Source organism: Pipistrellus kuhlii, unplaced genomic scaffold (assembly GCF_014108245.1).
Source record: "Pipistrellus kuhlii isolate mPipKuh1 unplaced genomic scaffold, mPipKuh1.p scaffold_m20_p_20, whole genome shotgun sequence".
NCBI classification, from domain to species: Eukaryota; Metazoa; Chordata; class Mammalia; order Chiroptera; family Vespertilionidae; genus Pipistrellus; species Pipistrellus kuhlii.
In genome coordinates this window covers 18538141-18556758 of record NW_023425516.1, presented here as the reverse complement: position 1 = coordinate 18556758, position 18618 = coordinate 18538141, and the positions used below count along the sequence as shown (strand labels likewise).

The window sequence follows — 18618 nt, the reverse complement described above, 5'->3', positions numbered from 1 at the left end:
AAAACAATGTATATGCTATATATAAGTGGCACGCTTGAACTGCCTTGTTAGGAAGATGTTAAAGCTGCCATTAATGAAAATTTCTCTCCTGTAAAATGAATTGAAATTTAATTTTATTTACTCCATTTATGCATTTTTTCCCAAGTTTAGTCAATTACTTAGATTCATTGAGGGAGGGATGTGCTTGTTAATGTTCTTCTATTAAATGTATAAAGTCAGTAAATTTGAAACAAAATTGGCTCAAAAGTTTGGTTGAGCCTAACTAAGTCAAAACAAAATGAATTGTTAGAATTCATATCGTGGAAATAGCATCCTGGAAGTAAGATAATGGGCAATTCAGGGGTAAAATGAAGAAATATTTAAGCTTTCTTACATATTTGGCTGTTGGGGCCTTTAATGGCTGACTACCAATTTTCTTCCTTTTAGGCCAGCAAATTTTAGGACTTTTGATGAATATCAAGGTTTTCAGAATAGTGGGCACTCTAGAAATAAAGAGGAGAGTGCCAAAATATGTTTCTGAGCTAGTACACAGCTATTTCCCCCTGCCTTTTTCTAAGTTGACCAAATGAACCATTGATCTGTTTGTCAAACTCTCAGAGAGATTAGTGATCTTATAGTTTGTATTTTTTTTTAATTACCCACATCCTATATAATATAGGATTACCGAGTAAAAGGCTAATATGCAAATTGTCCTCTTGACCTGGAGTTAGACCAGGGGTGGAGCCAGCTGGCCAACTGCCAGTGCCACCTCCCTTCCCTGGCTGGCCCCACCCTCGATTGCCCTTCCCCCCACTCCATGCTGATTGTGGGTAGGGCCAGCCTGCCAACAGCCTGTGGCCCCTCTCCCTGGTCCACACAGCCCAATCGGATCCCACCCATGCACAAATTGTACACCAAGCCTCTAATGTATTATATTATATTCTGATTAGACCTCTCCCACATTTAAAGGGGTTTTAAGTAAAGGAAAAAATAATTTAACTGCTAGATATTGGTTGACTCTTAATGTGATATTATTTTCAGTTCTCCCAGCTTCATTTTTCTGAAGTTTTACCCCCTTGCATGAGTCTTTCCAAGATTTGAAAAGAGTAAGTGTTCAAAGAATGAGCCCTCCTTCATTATTATCTTTTAAGGATGTAAGGCTGCAGGTAATCGCTTTTCACCTTTGGAATCGAGCTTGTACTGCCATCCTATCTCATAAAAGGATAATATGCAAATTAACCATCACTCCATCACAAAGGTGGGGGTGCCCAGTCCTCAGCCCTACGGGAGACCCCCAGTCCTGGGGGAGAGGGGGAGGGCGACCACTGAGAGCGGCAGCATGAGCGGGCTGGCAGAATGTTTACGTCGTTATTCATTTTCCCCCCCTGCCTTTTTCTAAGTTGAACAAATGAACTATTGATAGATCTGTTTGTACCAGTACCAGGCAGTTTTTTAAAAAAAAATTCTTTATTGTTTAAAGTATTACATACCTCTCCTTTTTCCGTCATTGACCTCTCCCCGGCCACCCCCAGCCTAGAGGATATAGTTTTGACATGCAGTTACTTAGCCACTTAAATGTTGGTTATATGAGTGCTTACCTCCCAGTGTCATTAGGGGATTAAGTAAAGAAAGGCCCCTGAAAGTACCCAGCGCCATGCCAGCTTGTAATTAAAAAGCGGTAACTACCATTATTGAGCACTCCTTGTCCTGCGCAGTATGCGAGACACTTGCAAGATATTATCTGATTGAGCCGAAACCGGTTTGGCTCAGTGGTAGAGCGTCGGTCTGCGGACTGACAGGTCCCAAGTTCGATTCCGGTCAAGGGCATGTACATCGATTACGGGCATATCCCCGATAGGGGGTGTGCAAGAGGCAGCTGGTCGATGTTTCTCTCTCATTGACGTTTCTAGCTCTCTATCTCTTTCCCTTCCTCTCTGTAAAAAAATCAATAAAAGATATTAAAAAAAAAAAAAAGATATCTGATTGAATCCTCTCAGCCACCCTGCAGAGTAGGTAATAGAACTCCATTCAACCGTTCCCAAAGTAATCCAGTGGAAAATGAATGTAAAAACATCAACATAATTATATGTTTGGCTCTCTGAACTTCATGCGTTGAATGGAGTTCTATTACTCTTAGAGAGATAGATAAAAGCTCATAAGAAAGAATTGCTTTCTATTTTTAAAAAATACTGCATACACCTTCCAAGTAGTGATGCTGCGATTTGAATCCAAACTGTGTGAAAAGCCTGAGCATGTGAAACTGCTTTCTTATGATGAAATGATCATTTAAAGTGGTCATTTCATTTCCATTTTTTGAAGACGATAAGACTGATGTATCCATTTATTTGTTTACCGGTTGTATTTTCTATATGTAATATGTTTGGATATCTTTTGCCTGTTTCATCTTTTGGGATCTTTCCTGATTATCTTAGGAATATGCACAACCTCATCCTATATTACATATTTTACCCTTCTCTGACCGTACTTGACATTCATCTTCCAAACCTACAAAATTTGACACTTGGATATACTTTTATATTTCATTTTTTATAAACTTTTTAGGCTTATTCTGTAAACTGTTTAAAAAGTCTCTTTACTCAAGGATACCCCTATTCTGGGGTTGTTGTTTTGTTTTGTTTTGCTTTGTTTTGCCTTAAGAGGCAGTTTAGTGTAGTCTTTACACAGAGAACCTCTGAGTTGTGTTATGTACAGGTTGAATGGCTTCATCTAACTCTTAGAGAGATAGATAAAAGCTCATAAGAAAGAATTGCTTTCTATTTTTAAAAAATACTGCATGCAGTTAAACATATAATTATGTTGATGTTTTTACATTCATTTTCCACTGGATTACTTTGGGAACGAGGAGAAAACTGTTGAGCTCATGAAGCTTAGAACATAATCACCACTGATGACCACATTCTTTGAAGCAGTGTGAAAGCCACCCACAAGGCAGGGATGGCGCTGTTGAAAACATATCCACTGTTTCTCTCCTCACAGCAAAGTTCCTGGATTCGTCAGATTGATTGCTCCCGAGGGCTCCCTGGTATTTCACGAGAAAGCCTGGAATGCGTATCCCTACTGTAGAACAAGTAAGCATGGTTCCCAGCAGCCATTCCCCGAGGACAGCTGTGAGAAGGGAGCCACCGGGCAAGGCCTTTTATGGGGTCTGGGGCAGAGGACAGGTTGCATTGGGCTGCACCCCCAGAGATTTGTGAGGGGCCTGGGCTCATTCCTAGATGACAGCACCTTGAGGTCCAGGCTCCAGGGGTGAGCGAGAGGAAGGAGAAGAAGCATACCTCGTTTTATTGCGCTTCGCTGTATTCAGTGAAGGCAGTACCCTCCCCGGCTCTGTGGTTTGAAACTGAACCCGCGGAATCTGTGAGACATGCCTGTGCAGAAACTATAAAGGCCGTCCACACGCAAAAGTGTCTCCTGGCGTGGCTTTAACAGTATTTTACTTATATTGCCACGTGAAAGGGGAGGGGTATGGCAGCCTTCTGAAAAAGTTTTTTGTTGTTTGCTAACTTGGTATTAGAAATGATGTTTTTGCTTTTGCGACATTATTCTTTCTACCATAGTTTTAAACTTGGATTATTGACTCCATCACCTAAAGTATGCTGCTCTGTGACTTGTATAGAAACTGTGCTTTGCAGATGTAAACTACTCAATGTCTTATGCTCGGGAGTTTGATCTTGTAACATTAAATATTGTGACAGATTGTTTTGACCGATTAATATTCTGACATTTTTCTCCTTTTATTGCCCCCCTGTCCATGATGCCTCAGTTGTAACGGTGAGTAAAATGGTTTTCTGTGTCTTCATCTTTCGACTTCGCTTTACATAGTCATTTATTTGCAACTTTTATTAAAACTGCCCATCGCTGCGTGGTTCCTCCTTTGTGCTTCTCCCAGCATCCTGCTCTCCACCACATGCTGTCTCCAGCCTTATCTCAAAGTCTCCCTGTTACTTTATTTTGCTTCTGCTACTTCTTGCGAATGCCAGATTTGCTCACCAAATCTCACAGCTTCTTTAATATTAGCCCTGTATGCTGCATGAGAAGTAGGGCTGTTTCAATTATTTAAAAGCATGTAGCCTTTGGTTGGCCTTGACAAGCCTATAAGAATAGATAGCCAATGGTTCTTTATCGATAACCTGAGGACCAGGCTTGTAGAATCAAAGGCGTGGATGCTTATACTGGGGAGGGCTCACTGTCATTGACTGTTGTGTTTTTTGCAGAATGAATATATGAAAGATGATTTCTTCATTAAAATCGAAACATGGCACAAACCAGACTTGGGAACATTAGAAAATGTAAGTTTTCACCTCTGGACTTTTCATTGGCATGAGAATACTACAGTCCATTTTGTCATCACCAAAGTGAGGACACCTGCATTATATTATTACCCGACCACCCCAGGGTCTGTCAGATTACAGAGAGGCAAGCAAACAACCGGAAACAAATGGGTTTTCCTGATCATTCTCCTTCCCTTGAGTGGACTTCAGTGAGGTTGCTGTTTTTATCAGCAACTCCTTGTCTGACACAGGGAAAGCACAGTTAGAACAAAACTCACAGATAACCCCAAACCAATTTCAGCCATTCGGTTTCAGGTTCCTTTTACCTTTTCATTCTGTATTTGCCAGAGCTGCTCTCCATTGCAAAAATGATGGCTTTCATTTTCATCTCCATCCCACTTTGCTGGGATATGGGTTGATGTCAGAGAAAGGGCCTAGGAAGGAGAAGGTACTCGGGATAATTTATAATAATGTTGAAGAGTCCCAGATATTTACAAGTTGGTACACATTTCTCTCTAAAAGAAATGAGGTGATTGGATATTTTTAGTCTGTGTATGACTTAATCCGCTTTCAGCTTTCGGAGAGCTATATCTTTGGCAGTTTTTAAACAACTCTTAATTGGTTCATAGATGGAGTTTCAGAAATGGATGGAACAACATGAAGTATAGAGTTGTTCACATCATACTGAAACTGAATAGCTTTAGGATAATCAAAGTCAGAGTTTCAGACCATACAATGCCGCTTTTTTGAAATCTTAATTATAATGTCACTTTATGTTTATCTGGAATTTGGAGATTAAAAGGACTTTGTCATGTATTGTTTGAGTTAAACATGGGTCAGGGACATTTTGTTAACTAAATAATCTCTAAGGACTATCAGAAAATATTGTGACAGACTTTTGTTAATTTGGCAGCATCCTAACACCCCCCCCCCTTTTTTTGGGGGTTTCAAGGGATAAAAGATTTCTGCATCCCTAAAGACTAGTTTAATTATATAGCAATTTGGATTTTCCCCCCTTATAATGTACTCTGAGAGACTCAAGATAAAGATGATATATGTAAGTATAATAGTTTGCCTAGCAAGAGTAGTCTGTCATTTGTTTTGTTTAATTTCTCTTCGTAATTTTAGGTACACGGTTTAGATCCCAACACGTGGAAAACTGTTGAAATTGTCCATATAGATATTGCAGATCGAAGTCAAGTTGAACCAGCAGTAAGTACTATGTACTACTCAGTGACATTTTAACCTGTTGCCTCTTACATCTAAGAATTATTTATTTCTTGTATGGCCTTCATTTTTACACTGAAATGAGCCTGGAGCTTGGGTCTGGACTGTACATCAGAAAGATCAGAGAGTAGGAGAGAAGGTGATTGGTTTTTTGGTGTGGATTCCACCTTTACATAAGTGATCTCTTTAAGAAATCTCAGTATACCTGAGATATACAGAGGTTTGTTTTCATGGGGTTGGGGGAGGGGGTGACAATATTTTACAAAAAGTTAAAAAAGCAAACATTCCATTTACATACAAATTTTCAGTAGTTTGGGTCACCCTAACCTTGTCATTGGTGAGCAATGGTTGATGGTAGAACACCTCAGTTTAACAGTTGTGTAGCTTTTTATTTTGATTCTTACTAGATATAAATATTTGCACTTTAAGCTCTTGACTTAATAAGAAAACTTGTTCTCAAGAGTATTAAAACCTTTATTTCACAACCACCCCCTGTACAACTCTCCCCTCCAAATTAAGGCCCTTGTATTTTTCCCCCCACATTTGCAGTATTAACTAACTACATATACTATACTTCATGCAGTGTTGCAGTGACCAGCTGTGGATTTTTTACACGTTCAGACAACCTTCTTGCTAGTCGGGAGAGAGCTAAAGCTTTGACATAAGAGTGACACCTCATTTTGTCATGAAACGCAGCGTTTCAGCTAGCATTTCATTTCATTTTCAGTGCTCTTCCCTGAACTTGAGCATTGTCATAGGCTTGAACAGAAGCAACTCAACAGCTAACGGTCTCACATTGCTGGTGAAGTGTAAATGTGAACCTTTTAACACAAAGACCTGTCCTTTTCTCAGAAACCACTGGGACCCTCTGCTAGGCTGGGTCCTATTCAGCTGGGGCCCCCACCCTTGATTGGAAGTGGGATCTTTGTCATGGGAGATTTTATATTTTAGTTGTACTGTGATTTGAAGTTATTTCAATTTCAGGGCTATTTCTGCCTTTGAAATGACAGAAGGCTTTTTTTATCCTCAGAAGTAAAATGCATGCTCCGTTGAAAACAGTGTCTGTTTTGCCCTTTTATTATTCTTAGTATCATTTGCAGCCATGATTTCCGGGTGATAGGAAGAGCAGTCACTGGGAGTGAGTAAGGAGTGAGTCAGTGAGTGGCGAGGTTGGGACAGCTCACAGGCCTGGTGCAGCAGGTCACTAGGTAACACGGAGCAGCAGGTGGCCCTGAATTGGGTGGCCTAGGGAAGTCATTCAGGTTATTCTGTCAGTTTGAAAAGTTGTGCTGGCCAAACCCAATGGTCTGATAGTGTGGCTCACAGATTTGCATTCCATGTTCTTCAGCAGAGCACAAGGCCACTCTGGTTTTGCTGAGTAGTTCTTTGTCCTTGTTCTCAGGCTAAACTGCTCTCAGTCAGTGTTTATAGGCACCCGCGGGACTTGGAAGAACAGTGAAGGCGGATTATGAAGAGCCGTAGAGCCGTCAGTCCCATTCCTCCCTCAGCTTAACCTTCAGAGAGAAAGGAAGGCAGCGCTGGCCTCAGACACATGACAGCAGCACTGGAGAGGGAGCTTCAGGGGGAGGCACTGCGCATGCAAAGGCTGAGCAGGTGGCTCTCTGTGGGTGAACAGTGAGAGAGAGGATGGATGGGCCAAATGAGGAGGGTCTGCATTGGGAGTCCATGGAGCTGTGACTAAGAATATACATTCTGAAACTAGATGGGCTTCAGATTCAAATTCTGAGATTGTGCTACCTGCGTGCCTGTTCTAGCTGTGTATAATGGGGCTAATTACCTCACAGGACTAAATGTGAGAACTTAGAGCAGTGTCCCATTTAATAACTGCTGGCCATTATTGTCATTATTATTAGCTAGTGGTGCACAGAAGTTCTGAGAACCTATGCTCACTCCACACTTTGTCTGGGGAGAATCAGTGTTCATATACGTATGTGTGATTGTGTTTTTCAGTGTCCATACCTCCTATTTTCCAAGTTACATTTTAGAAATTAGTAACATACTTTTAAAAAAAGTTTATTGGATTCACAGTACCTTTTTTTTATTATAAAATACACATAACACAAAATTTATCACTTTAACCATTTTAAAATGTGCTGTGGCATTTAATATAATACTACATCCACAGTATTGTCCAACCATCACCACCATCCAGTTCTGGGACATTTTCATCGTCCCACGTGAACACCCTGGACCCATAAATAGTCGCTCTCTCCTCTCTCCCAGCACGTTTTGGCTGCCACTCGCCTCTTTTCTGGATTGACCTGTTCTGGATATTTCCTGTAAATGTGTGGTGACGGGGATTAGTAGGGCCTGGCACCCATTCCAGCAAGGAGGCTGGCAGGAGCCTTAGTGGGCCAGGGAGGCAGGGTCTGACTGCCCTTTCCTTCCGTACAGGCTCGTTTGCTCACCCTGCTGGCACAGACAGCTGCCCCGCCGCTCCCTTCCCCTCCCACCCCGTCTGCTCGGCCTTGTCTAGTTAATGTTTGTCTTAGGATCGGCTTCTGTGGCAAACACCTGGGTCACCTGGGCGTCCTTTCGTTTTACCTGATCTGGCTCGGTTTTTGCTGAGTTAATTTGTTCATTCGAGTCTGCCTTGTTTATGTTCCTTGTAAGTTCTAATCCAAGCTGTTGGGGAAAAGGAAGCTTCCAGATCATATTTGTACATCCTAAAGTGGTATTTAGTGGATGCGAAGTCTGTGCTGCCTGAATAGCCCTGCTGTAGCTGTCCATGATGGATAGAGTGCCCTCAGGAGGTTTACAATCCCCAGGCACAGGTCCAGAGCCTGGCATAGTTCGCAGATGGCACAGGCTTAGGCTTGGCCCAGCGTTCCCCAGGATTTCAGAGACAAGAACAAGTGTTCTGTGGGTGTGGAAACAGATTAAGGTATGTCTACCAACAGTGATTATGTTGTGCCTAAAAGTTGCTCTTCAAGAATTTAAGTGGCACTAGAATTGGGAGCTTTGTAACTATGAATAGGCCAACTCGGTAGAATTTCAATAGGAAGGTTTTCGGAAGGTCTGTTGATCTCACAGTTCAGATGATGACACCTTAACTCCTGGAGATTTTAGTCTCAGAATGACTTAGTTCATTGATTTTCATTTTGTTTACAATGAACTCTGAATTTGTCTCGAATGAGCTGATTTTCCTAAAAACTTGTTAAGCTATTTTTTCCATTCTTATTACTTGCTTTAAAAGAAATAAGTAATTAGTCGTTTTGAGAAGATAAGTAATCAAGTGTCCTTCGAAATCAGGACAGAGGTGAAATAGTTGGGAGGTCAAGAAACCCAGAAGTTGGAAGGAAAGCTTGGATCTTTTACCCCCACCTGGTGGGGATTTTCTGTCACTGCAGAGGAATTTAATACAAACAGCCCTACATCTTTTAATTCAGAGTGACTGTTGATTACTTTTAGGGCTTCACTCTCTGCTGGGTTGCTGGTGTCAGACAGCTTGTATACCACTCTGTCATAGACTTACTGGTTTTTGGGGTGTTTTTTTTTTTGGTTGTGCTTATGAACTGTACTTCACCATGCATAGCAGGGATGTGATTAGTCCTGCAGTGTAACCGAATACTGGGGGAGATGCTTTGACATGTTTACATCATTGAACAGGAAACATGGTCACAATAACTCTAGGAATAGGGTTTATTGTAAAAATCTGTCGGTGTGACCCAGTGCTACAGAGAAATACGCTAGAGAAATCGTATGTATTTAAGTACATGACTTATTTAGGGTTGTTTGTTGATGACTTACAGAAAGTGTGGTATGTTAGTATAGCCATGATTCTCTGGAATTTCCTAGAAGACACATCATTGCCTAATGAAACAAGCTAAGCAATCTGGGATTTCTGCATACATGCATGAATTTCTGCATCAATGTTCCTACCCAATGTCTTTTGGCCACCAACCAAAACAGATTCCCTGTTTCAGAGGAAAGACTCATAGTAGTGAAGTGGTAAGATGTTAATTCCTTCAAGAAGGAAGGCTCCTGCTTGACATGGAAGCAGCGACAGAGCACAGGGTTCCAGCAGGTCACACCCCCTTGCTTCCACTCTCTCCCCATTTCAGATCTAACCCAGGGATCACTCCTGAGAAGACTTTTGAGCGCCCTCACGGGGCCTGACCTGTACTGTTCTCATCCTCACTGTGCTGCTGGGACCTAGCAAGATGCTCGCTATTGAGCCTGATGGGGAGTGACTTCTCAATAAAGGCTTGGTGGATGGATCAAAGAGAACGTGCAGTTTTCCCCCAGCTGTGGTGCTAAAGGGGGCGGGGGGAGTTTGAAGGAATTGAAGCTTGTTTTTGTTCAAATATTAAATGAACAAAATGCTACTTTGGGTCCTCGTTTTACTAATCTTAGCCGGTGAAGGATATAATGACGCACTTCAATTCTAAAAATTCTGTCCTTTCTAAATGAGCATATATCTTTCTTTCAGATGAAAAAGTTGTTTGAGATCAAATTGTAATAGAAGTCAAGGTATCCGGCACAGAACACCAGAATGTAGTTGAAGTTCTTTTTTTAATTTCTAAAGTTGCCGTAAATACATGACCACAACAAAAAGTCGCGAATTCTTCAAATGTCCTGATGAAATGCACATGCTTATCTTCAGCTCCTTTCCAAAATGTACACAAATGAGTCAGTTGACATCTGCTTCTGCTCTCCTCTAAGGTATAAATGTGGATCTGGCCCCTTTTAATCATCTCCAGCACTTTGTCTAAGTAGCTTTCCATGATTTGTATACAAAAGTCACTTCCCAGGAGAGGAAGACTCTTTAAAGTGTAAGCTGAAGTGTACACACGATTAACATCAGAGACCTTCGTTTTTGGAAGTAATTTGAAAGAAAATGAGCAGGGCTTTTTTTTTTTTTAAAGGAAGAAATTGGAACCATATTTTTAGGTATTTATGTGTAACCAGAAAGGATTGTATCCGTTCCCTCTATCGTATATGTTTCCTCTAGTGCATCCTCTGTGACCTTATGATTTCCAAGGTTATTTTTGGCAGAAATGTTTAATTCAAATTTGTAAGGCCCACAGGTTAAGGATTGATCTAGCTCGATATCTATTCAATATTTTTTTAAATGCCATTAATAAGCAAATATGACACAAAAGTTTTAAATTGTTGGGGGAGGGGTTTACATGAAAAATACAGACCTATTTAATATTAAAAGCAGCAAGTTTAAAGAGGGAATGAATTTCCCCCTCATGTTTCAGCATGTTGGAGCGTACTAATTTATGATGAAAGGTTTTTCCCAAGTGGGACATTTGATAACCAAGAGCAGCCTAGTTTTGTAACTGTAGTGTTGTTTCGCTGAAGATGGTATTCCTAAAAGAAGAGACAAAGGCTAGAAACTCGTGTGCATTTGCTGCTGAACTGTGGCATGTATTGGAATTTGCATGTGTGCCGTTGTAATAGGAGGAGCGGAGGCCCTAAGGTGTGTGTTTTCCATGTGGGTCCTTACTCCTGCATCCTCTCATCTCCACTCAGCAAACATTTATGGGAACTTGCTATTTGCTCTTTGGCGGAATGATAACTATTTTTCCAGATAAAGGAGTAATTGTAATGCTGAATGGTAACTATTTTTCCAGATAAAGGAGTAATTGTAACACTCTGAAGAGAGTGCAAGATCCTTAATCAGTGAATGGTTAAAGTGTTTCTAAGTGACCTGAGAGTTGGTCTGTTCCAAATGTTGCTTCTGTAGTACAGCGGTGCTGAGTGCCTCTCCTGCAAAGGGTTTTCCCCTTACAACTGGTAACTGCCGGTGAGTGCTGGGCTGGGCTCCTGGCTGCAGCTAAAGTCTGTGTTTGTTCAAAGGCTAACTGGAGCAGGGGCTTGAAATCTTGTACTTTATTAGGTATAGTAATTGGATATCCAAAGACAATAATAGGATTGGTGGATCATCTAAGCTGCACACATATATACCTGTTATCAGCGGAAGTACGGTTCTTATAAGCATTTCCGGAGGCCCCACGGGAGGATGAGAGCCAGTGTCCAGAGTTTCCATTCCATATTGCAGCCGGGTCCAATTCATCACCGGGTTAACTGCAGTCCTTGAGCCCATTGCGGGTGGGATGCAGGTTAATGCAAGGGAGCCCTACAAGCCCAGAGCCACACAAGTTCCAAGCGCAGTGAGAGCACAAGAAAGGGGACTCTTTTCTTTAGGGGATTAAATATCTGTAATTCCATGCCCTTGCAGTGGCCTTGTCCCTTCTAGCCAATGACCTTTGTTCTCAGGTGTGATTGACAGCAAGCACCTTCCATATGCCACCCCAACTTTACTGGGCACGCCTCTATCTCCCTTTGGTTGGGAGTTGTAGCTTCCTGGTGAAGCTGCCCAAGCAACATGCCGACAATATCTGGCCTTCCCTCTGCTCCTTTCCTATTAATAACTAGGTTAATTACAATGATATAGCCATGTGTATAAGTGTCACAATCACCTTTTTAAGGATTGTGATGTCAAAGGACATGAACTGGCTCTTATAGTTTGTGCTTTTTATTTCTAGCCTTGACTGGTGGTTCTTTGATTATGATCCATTTGTTTGGTGAGTGTGTTTTGGTAGAGAGAACAAGGTCTCGTTTTAGATGAGAGCAGAAATAATAGGGCGTCCTCAAAAAATGGATACACACACATTAAATCATTATAAAGACAGTGTTTATTAAAATACATTTCATTTTCAGATTTGAGCTATCAGCTGTTGAAGTGTGTGCACATTTTTTGTATATTAGAAGCAGTACCTGATTTTCTGGGAGTGAACACATAAGACGCCTATTCATTCATTGAGCTGTTTTCATTTTGAACTGCCATTCCATTATTTGAGAGCTGAAAAGTCTGACACCTTTTTAATTGTTTTAAATCATGAGTGCGTGTCACTTAAAAGTTATTGCTCCTTTTAAAGATACTTTCCCCAAACGTCAGCCTCGGAAAGCTGATGAAACGGTTTGGTTTTTTAGGCACAACGTTGTGGTCACACCTTACACAGTGCTGTGTTCTGTGCTCTCGGGAGGATTCAGCATATCTTTTCTTTTGATCAGACGATCTGTGAGGCAGTGCCCAGATGTTCTACATTTGAGTAGATAGTCTTGACAACATATGCTTTACTGCCCTGCCTTCAGAAATAACTTCACAATCTTCAAGAAATGTGCTTTCTAAATACGCTTTCTAAATCATCTTTATAAGATTAGTTTTTTCTCTCTCTCTAAAATTAAAAGCATGATGAGATCTGGCTGGAAAAAGTTAAGCGTTAGATCAGACTATGTGTAACTGTTAATATTTGTCAGCTTTTGAGCTATGGAAATGACCTTGTTTTAATGGGTGAACCCAATAGGACTTGGGAATTAACCTTCGGTAGATAACCTTAAATGGTCTAGTTTGTTCTCTCGCAGCTTTCAAATTGCTGCTGCATTTTCGATGTTACTTTTGTTCCAACTGCTGCCTTTTACTTCCTAAGAAGGGCTTTCTGCTTCTCGGAGCTGTGCAGTGGCTACCCGGGCTTCAGCCCTGAAAAGAGCTTTTGTTTATTACGTCTGTGGCCGAGACCCAGCAAGCCCGAGGAGAGCCCGCGGTTGCCAAGTGCTCTGAGCAGACGCTCAGTCCAGTCGAGTGCCTCTTGCTTTTGCCATGAAGATGAGCCCAGGCATTCATTTCTATCTTAAAAGTTTGTAACTCGTCTCTGGTGTTTGTGTGAGAGCCCCCAAAGTTGTTTTTATTTTTTTATTTTTATTAAAGTGTGTGCGTAGCTTTATTAAAGCGTGAATTGTGATCCAGCTCCTAACTTGTAATATTATAGAAGCCTCCTTGAGCTCAAGAACAAAGCAAAACTCAAATATTAAGCTTTGAGGTAGCAAAGATTTTGCTTTTGCTTAAGAAATGTTCACTCGTCAAATGCTCTTCGCATTTGCCTTTGCTATGCTGTGAAGCAAACCATTGTCAAGATCCTTTCTGTAGTAGGTATAGAGGCTTCTCACCCCCCCCCCCCATCCTCAAAGAAGATATAAATAAATGTTAGCATCTTTTTAAAAAATATAAAAATGTTTTCCATTTCTACTGCCTTACATGGTCAAATATTTTGAGAATCCTTACAATATTTGCATCCAGGAGTGGAGTTAGAGAATCTCATATCTGAAGACATAGTTGGAGAGCAGTGCCCTCTGGTGGGGTAATAACATATTGCTTATTTCATGCTTGCTTAAGTCTGAGCAAGGATTTATAAATTTCTCTTAAAAATCTGTATGTATGAGTATATTTTGCACAAAGTTTCACTAGGACCTTGAACCCATTATAACTTAAATAGAACAGTAGGGAGGGTGGTAGAAGTGGCTGGATGGTTAGTGGAATTGCTCCAGTTCCTGGCTGGGGGCGGAAACTTTCTGGTAAGAGTTAGAAAATGTTTTTTTTTTGTGAGCAGCTAGTGGCAAATACGTTTAAAGAAATTCATGTAAACGGCTTCTTAAAGTGAATTCCATATAATTCGTTTTTATGAAGAACTCACTTTTTCAACCATGTAAACTCTTTCCTAGGCAAGGCGCTCTGGGCTGAGATCCCTTTGGGTACTTGAGTCTTATCAGTGATGAACTGTAAATTGCATCACATTTTTGCAGTAAAGTGTTGTGTTAGCCTACGTGTCGAGAGAGGTCTTCTGAAGTGAGTTCTCCAAAGATAGTAGCAAGAATGGTGCTTCTTATCGGATTTTGCTCTTGCTTGGAGGGGGGGGGGGGGAGAGAATGATGTTCAATCCCCCGGCCCCCCCCCCCCCCATCCCCCCAGTTATATCCTATTTGATGTTGGTTAAATGAGTGTTCTGGGTTACATGGAGTCCAGGAACTTGGGAGCATCTTTGTCCAAAAGCCAGATAATGAACCAACATGGACATTTTACTGGGGAGGGCTCACCCTGTGGATTTTAAATAGGACACCCCGCCCCCCATTTAAGTGTAAGGAATTTGTTATACTATGTTCTATCTACTTTCATTTAAGGAAATAAATGCATTTTGTGGCAAATAAAACTTTCTTAAACATGTTACTTACATTTTTCAGGCATATGTGATTTAATTTTAAAACAATGTTTTGTTTCTTTTTTAAATATATTTTTATTGATTTTGAGAAGGAGGGAGAGAGAGAGATAGAAACATCAATGATAAGAGGGAATCATTGATCGACTGCCTCTGCACACCCCACTACTGGGGATTAAGCCCGCAACTCCGGCATGTGCCCTTGACCGAAATTGAACCCGGGATCCTTGAATCCACAGGCCAACACTCTATCTGCTTAGCCAAACCAGCTAGCGCTAAAATAAAGAATATTTAATAAGCACCTTTAGCAAAACTGATTGACTTGTTAATATGTTGAAACTTATTTCATTGGAGTTGAGAGTTTACCTTCATTTTAAGTGCTATAATAAATATATAAATATATAGTAATAATAATAAGTATAATTTTACAGTAAAAGACTTTGGAGGTCTGCCTTGATAAACATGACAGTGCTGGTGGGCTCTGGCTATGAGCTGGATAAAATGAGAAAGAATGGAAGAGCAGGTGACTGGCCTGGCTGAGCTCTAGCCTAGCTGTGCTCTAGGCTGTGGGCCACCTTTTACATAGAACTCTGTTGACAGTTTCTGCCCCCCTGTCTACCAAGCTAACCCCTCTCCACACACACACACACACACACACACACACACACACACACACACACACACCCCAGGTCTCTGTGAGATCAGAAACATTATAAAAAAGTGTTCTGTTTGTGTGTGCAGGTCTGATTGTATTTCTCAGTTCTCAATGCAGTTTAACATTCAGCTTTTAGGATTCATTGGTGGAAAGCCAGTAAGGATTAATGAGAGGGCTGAATTAGAGAATATTTTTTAATGCAGTTTTGTTCCTCTGAGGTACATTCAGTAACAGAAACTAGGCCAACAAGTTATTGACAATTAGTGGTCCTTTGGGAATCTGCTTTAATGAATAGATAAGAATGATTTGTAATTAGCATAATAATTATATGCAAATGAATGCTTCTGAATTGCTCTAAAACACTTCTGAACTGTTTAAACAGCCCTCCTGAGATCTTGTTACTCTATTAATTTGTGTAGCAAATCCTTTTTTCATAGATCATGCAAAGATAAACTTCAGTCCAGCTCCTGTCCAAATTATTATGTATTCCAAGATGGTAGGACCTGAATTAATGAGATTTACTTATACTATATTAATGGCACTCTGTGGGAACCTGAATCAGTGAGGAGTCACTGGGGAGATGTAATTAAAAATAGAAGAGAAAGCTGCTTATTTGGAAATAACTGTTCCAATGAGTTTCTTAAACAAGTTAGTAAATGTTATTTCTCTTAACACCGCTGTTCCTTGCTGCTGCAAAATGGTAATGCCAACATTTTTTTTTTTTTAATTAATAGGCTTCCCCTTTGGGGTCTGGCTTGCATTTTGTCATCTCCAGTTAGTTATGCACTAGGGTCAGTGGTGAAAGGATCCAGGAGTCCCTTATTTTCTAGGTGCTGTGATACTGAGAAAGGCAGGGCAGCACTGATAAATGATGTTTGCTCTTTACCCTCGAATTCAACGCAGCCTTTCTCCCATCCTGGCCTTGACTTTCAGGATGTGCTTAGAGGAAACAAGCTTGGCTAAACTGAGCAGCAGTACCTGTGCATTTTAAACGTCGTGATTATCTTGGAGCTATTTGAACAGACACCTAATTAATCATGCTACGCTAAAGGGAAGCACTTTACGGCAGGCTGCAGAATCCTAATATCTCAAGTTTTATGTTGACCCTGTAGAACTGTTCCTCTTTTTTTTTGGGAGGGGGGGGAAGGGGTGATCTTTAATAAGCAGATGCCCAGGAGTTGCTAATGGTGTGTTTGGGCACACTTTTCCTTATTTCCATTAAGCCTCACCGGTGGGAACCCATTCATGGTTCTTTAGGCAATTTCTGGTGTCTGGAGTTTATTTTGATTTTTTTCACAAGCTGTCAAGACACTCCTACCAGCCTGCCCTTCACCTTCTCGCTTCCCATTCATAGTCATGAGTTAAATCTGGACTCATGGATATTTAGGTTGGCTCGGCACAGATTTTGCACTTGTGTTTTGGGGGATAGCTACTCTGCTTACAGATTCATAAAACTAATATTCTTTGTCTTCAAAATGAATCTGGTTTCTGTTGAGAGTTTCTGTTGAGAGCTGTAGTGAGTAACAGATGCATACCCAAGAGGCAGCACAACTTTTGTATTCCGGTGACAGAAAACAGGTATTTGTAAGAATTGAATAAATGTATTCTGTGGCTCCAGCTTGGAGGCTCAGTAATCCATTTATTTTCCATGTTTTGTGTGCTCTCCAAAGGGTGTCTTGACTTTCTTGCCTCCTTTTTTTTTTTTTTTTTTTTTTTTTTTTTACTTAAATAAGAGTTTTCCATTAAATGGAGTTGTGTTAACACTAATCCGAATCTACGTAATGTTGATACCGGTGTGTTTTCTGCGGTTCAGGCCCTGGTATTAGCGGAGCGAGCAGTGTCTGGGGACGTCACACCTAACTTGATAATGATGGTTTTACCAAGCCCTTACCCTGGCCAGGCCCCTGGGCATTCTGCAGATAATTAAAAATTGGATCATAAAAAAATTTTAAACACAATGCACCTTAGCAATAAGATTTTTCTCCTTTGAAACATGATTTTCAAACTCATTTTACAAATACATCTCCTTGGCCTGGTGAATTTGCTTTCTTTTTTTCCCCCCCAAGGATTACAGAGAGTGCATAGCAAATTCAGCCTTCAGAATGCCCAGGAGCTGAAGACTCAAGAAAGCTACAGCTGTCTTCACCCACTGTATTCTGAAAGAACTAATGAGATGAGAAGTGTGCAGCTGGTGGCAAGCACAATAAACCATGAGCCAAGGGCTTCTCTTCATCAGAGCCTCCCTCCCCCATGGGACCCAGAGGAGACGGAATACTAACAAAGCCAGCAGGCTGTCTCATTCCACACTATTGCTCATTTGCAGCTATAATTGGTAGCTGAGGTTGCATGCTCTATGCGGAAACTGTCATACATGAAAGAATATATTTGTTTGTTGTGATAACGGATATAAATCGGCCAGTTTTCAAATAACAGAAAGACCAAACTAGATACCGGAGAATAAAATGCAGCAAATAAGATACTCTTCCAACAAATTAAAATGTTTGTTACGGAAATACCAAACTGGGGTTGTTCAAACTACACCTGCCTCCTGCTTTTGAATATCTTGCTACTTAATTCAGCTGATTAAGCATTTACGTGTTCGCGCTAACAAACAAAAAAAAAGCACCAAAAAATTCCCAAGTTTTGACAAGACGCATTATTCTCAACTGTCAAGGGGAAGGTGCTATTGTTAATAATTGGGTTTTGTTACATTTTCAGTGTATCTTTAATATCCGCTGCTTTATATTCCAGAGAAAAAAGCGGAGAGGGGGGAAAAGACAATGCTTTAGGGATATACGTATATGTAGTATTTTATATGCATACACTCATTTCTTGTAGGAACATTCACTTCGGTTTCTGATGCGGCTCCTTTTCTGTGTTTTTGAAATGTGCTTTTGCTTACCTGGCATTTGTGGACCCTCTTTGCCCCCCTCCTGTGTAGTGTCAGGATGCGCCCAGGACAGAGGCTAAGAATAAGAAGCCTTGTGTGGATCTCCTGGGTGAGCCATGTCATCTCCTTGTTGGACTGTTGCATCCTCACGTGTAAAGTGAGATTTATCTTCCGGGTTGATTTCCGCCGTATAATTCTGAGAGTCCGGATTGCAGAACAGCATCCAGTGAACGACCACTAAAAGTGAGGGCTCAAAAATACACTTTGTGGGGCAGTGTCTGAGTTAGGTCCAGAGGGAAGTTTTAAAGTGTTATTGCGTGTTCTTCAGTTAATTCATCCATGCCCGACGGGTGTGGGAAACCTGACGTCACCACCCAGGTGTGGAGCAGGGTTTAGGAAGGAGGGGGCATGTCCGAGAAGTCCCTGTCACCCATCCACTCACACTGTCCCCTTCCCTGGGGCCATAGTCATGCTGGCCACAATTTAGACCAATTTCACTTTTCTTAAGTTGGTTATTTCTTGGTTTATGTATATGTAGTATTTAGTGGGGTT

At 41.1% G+C, this 18618-nt stretch overlaps 1 protein-coding gene across 6 annotated transcripts in view; it reads left to right on the top strand.

Annotated features, from left to right (window-relative positions):
• The window catches only part of PITPNB (phosphatidylinositol transfer protein beta), a 53693-nt gene that overhangs the window by 15197 nt on the left and 19878 nt on the right, over positions 1-18618 (top strand). For 4 of the 6 annotated variants that reach the window (XM_036449594.2, XM_036449591.2, XM_036449592.2 and 1 more), the window contains exons 4-7: positions 2977-3068; positions 3764-3771; positions 4215-4289; positions 5400-5483. In XM_036449594.2, coding sequence (XP_036305487.1) covers positions 2977-3068; positions 3764-3771; positions 4215-4289; positions 5400-5483 — 259 coding nt within the window. The remainder of the gene's footprint in view (positions 1-2976; positions 3069-3763; positions 3772-4214; positions 4290-5399; positions 5484-18618) is intronic. The other 2 variants (XM_045585664.1, XM_045585665.1) reach the window with 1 other exon arrangement.